Source organism: Acyrthosiphon pisum, chromosome X, assembly GCF_005508785.2.
Source record: "Acyrthosiphon pisum isolate AL4f chromosome X, pea_aphid_22Mar2018_4r6ur, whole genome shotgun sequence".
In the NCBI taxonomy this organism is placed as follows: domain Eukaryota; kingdom Metazoa; phylum Arthropoda; class Insecta; order Hemiptera; family Aphididae; genus Acyrthosiphon; species Acyrthosiphon pisum.
This window is the reverse complement of record NC_042493.1, coordinates 26,329,757-26,333,315: the sequence shown is the minus strand read 5'-3', so window position 1 is coordinate 26,333,315 and position 3,559 is coordinate 26,329,757. Positions and strand designations below refer to the sequence as shown.

At 30.2% G+C, this 3,559-nt stretch overlaps 1 protein-coding gene across 1 annotated transcript in view; it reads right to left on the bottom strand.

Moving 5' to 3' along the window:
* The window catches only part of LOC103307942 (zinc finger MYM-type protein 1-like), a 5,304-nt gene extending 5,028 nt beyond the window's left edge, over window positions 1-276 (bottom strand). The window contains exon 1 of the mRNA XM_008180453.1: window positions 234-276. Within this exon, the coding sequence (XP_008178675.1) occupies window positions 234-276 (43 nt within the window). The remainder of the gene's footprint in view (window positions 1-233) is intronic.
* Window positions 277-3,559: the final 3,283 nt, after the last annotated feature.

The following is a 3,559-nucleotide window of genomic DNA, read 5'->3' as shown; positions in this document are numbered from 1 at the left end:
TGGCTTGCAATATGCATCAGCATCAAAATGCAATGAACAAATATAGGCTAAAATGTTAATTTTCATATTGTATTCAAAATAAATCACACTATTGACAACCACATTTTCCTTACCGTTATTAGTGTTTAGATTTTTCCTATTACAAACACTACTCCATATTTGTTGGTAAAAAGGATTTTTAGGATATCTATGAAACCTAATATCAGTTGTATTATAATTAACATATTTCTTACTTTTGCTTCCACTCTTACACTCTTTTATTGCACACAAAGACATTATAATATTATATTTATTCAGGTTATTAAAAAAACAAAACCAATAAAAGTAAAAAATTGTATTTAACTTATAAGTAATAAGTAAAATGTACACATCAAACTAAAATAATTAATAAACATAATTTCTGAAACAGCCAATTTGTGTTTTGTTATAATAATACACCCATAGCAGTCAATATCTCTCTTTTCTCTTGCTTATTTTGTTAATCATGGTTGACATAGAATAAAAAAATTAAAAAAAATACTTTTTGATAGTTTATTATACAAATATATTATATATTTTACATTATTTCACGATACCAGACATAGAGTAATGTTATATTCTGTGCTAATACTAATATCCCATGATTAATTAACTTCAGTTAATCATGTAATATACCATGTATATATATAAAAAGACTTGTCCTGGGTGATTCATCATCGCCTAGCCGGAACTGCTGAAGCTATGGATATGAAATTTTCAGTAAATGTACTTAATACTATGTATAGGCGCACTAAGAAAGGATTTGTGGAAATTTGCATTTTAAAGAGGTGCTCTTTAACGGGGATCTTGAGGTTCACGATGGAAATTGGAAATTTTATTTTTATTTATTTTTTAAATAGTTGCCATTGGTTACAGTCTATAGAAGAAATTAGTATTTATTTAATATTGGTTTCCATTGGTTATTTAGGAAGATCAAGTACAAGCTAGCACTAAATCCAATTATTGAACATTGCAGCAAGTTACACACAAAAACAGTTGAACAACCATAATTTTTTTAAGTTGCAATTTTTATCGGACAACGGAGTGCACGGGTTCAGCTTGGTATGAATGTTTGTGTGTAGATTAAACCTCTAGGAAAAAGACAGACTAATTTAGGAATGGTTAAATTTGGTTTTTTTTATCCATCTGATATTAGTAGTTATGTTAGGTTAGGATTTTGTATTAATTGATTATATTAATCTACCATAGGTGGAATACGACAAACTTGGTATAACTTTGATAATTTAGAGTTAAATCATACAGCTACGTACAAACAGCACGGGGTTACCGTAGGTAGATTGCCTACCTGATAATATACTGCTGCGAATCAGAATTTTTATTCCGGGAAACGGAAAAGTTAAGATACATTTTGAACACCATACACCGAATATTAAATAACGAATTGTACAAAGTTCGAGTCATATAGAGTTGGTATATTTAACGGGGAACGAAGTGCACGGGATCAGCTAGTATTACTATATTCCAGAATCCCGCCAAAAATATTGAATAAAATCCTTGGCAGCTGATGTCACATTATAATGGAATAATCAAGTTATTACTGTTTTAATCATGGGTCATACGAATTGGACACTTGGACCTTCCTATCTAATCCCCACACCCACCTGCATCAGCTTTATCAGCAGGATATCAGCTATAAAGTATACAAATAACATTTTACATTTTACCATCATGGTTGCATAATGTGGCACTGGTTAAAGATTCTTGGTATACCTACGATCTTATCACTTATCACGTTTATAAATAAACGAGAATGAACATTTAACATGATTTAACGCTTTAACGGTTAAATATTAACAGCGGAATAGAGTTATCAATTAGCAATAATAACAATAACAGTAATAACTAAATATTTAATTTTCTTTCAAAATAACAATACTTAATAGTAATAACTTAATATTTAATTTTGAAGAAATAGTTGAATTACTTTAATGTATTATCAAAATGTCCACCATTATTTGATACACATTTTTCGTATCGTGTTAACAGGGGGTGGACACAACACGACGGCAGCGAAATCAGCGGCCATTTTAATTGAGGTACTTTTGTTATCAAATTATAATCAGTGATAACTTAATTTCGGTTATTAATTGTAATTTAAATTTTGTACCTTTGTGTTTTTTTGTGGTTTTGCTTTCTATATATTTATACTAATTAGTTATCTGTTATACGTTATTCTGTTTGACTTAGCGACTTTATTCTGCGTGCATTGAGACTATTGTTCCGTTGTTAGACGACAATTCTCAACATGGTTATGTTGTGTTTAGTTCAGAGTTGCATTAATTCCAATAGGAGAACAAAAGCAAAAGGATGCAGGTTGTTTAGTGTTCCTAAGGATGTGTCTCAGTAAGTTTGTGCTAATAATGCTCATTTGTGGTTATAACTAGTAAAATGTTTGTAAACTTTACAGCTGTAATGAATGGTTAATAAATTGTGGTCGACAAGATTTGCTAAATAAATCGATTGATGTACTAGCTAAGTACTACCGTGTTTGTATAAACCATTTTAGCGATAATATGTTTTCAAGTGCCGACAAGTCTCGACTATTACCAAAGGCAGTTCCTACTGAATTCGGTAATTTTAATTTTGATTTAATTTTGTTGTGTATAATCTAAATTTAATTTATTTTTGTAGAGGAATGTAATAATGTATCTGTCGAAGAAGTTGGACCAGACATTTCAACAGTGGGTAACAATTATTGTCTTGATGAAACAATTTTTGATTCATCAGTTGCCACAAGTACACCATCTAAAGAAAATCAATCAATTTCTGTTACTTGTAAGTTTACTAAAATGTATGTATACCTACCTAACCTTTTATTTCATAATACAATGCAAAACATGCAAACAAACAATACTATTAATTATGTCTATAGATAATGGACTATTAAATAATAATATGATTTTTTTAGGTAATGAATCTAGGACATCACCAGTTTTGAGACTTTCAACATCTTCCCAAACAACACAGGTCTTGTCACTCAACACTCCCAGGAAACGAAAGCTCAAAGTGGAAGTTAAAGAGCTCAGAAATAGATGTCAGCAATTAGAAAAACAATTTGAAACACTTTCCAACCAGGTAAAAGACATTGTGTCGTCAGATCAACACTTTTATCAAGCTTGTGATGCCAAATTACCTGCAAATTTATCTATGCTAGTAAAACATTATGTGCAAATGGCCAAGAAGAAATCTCAAGGTATACGTTACTGTAACCAGATAAAGCAGTTGGCTCTTTACATATACTTTTTTGGTCCTCAAGTATATAGATTTTTAAAAACTATTTTACAATTACCTAGTACCGGAACATTGCGTAGAATTACAGAACAAATAGAACTAAGGCCATGAAACGATGGACTTAAAAATTAAAAATATGAAGGATGATGCGAAGGATTGCATTTTGTGTATTGATGAAATGTCTATTAAATCCCATTTATTTTATAAATTATCCCAGGATTATATAATAGGATTCAATAACACAAATAACACAAAGACTTTCGAACTAGCAAAACACGTATTGTTCTTT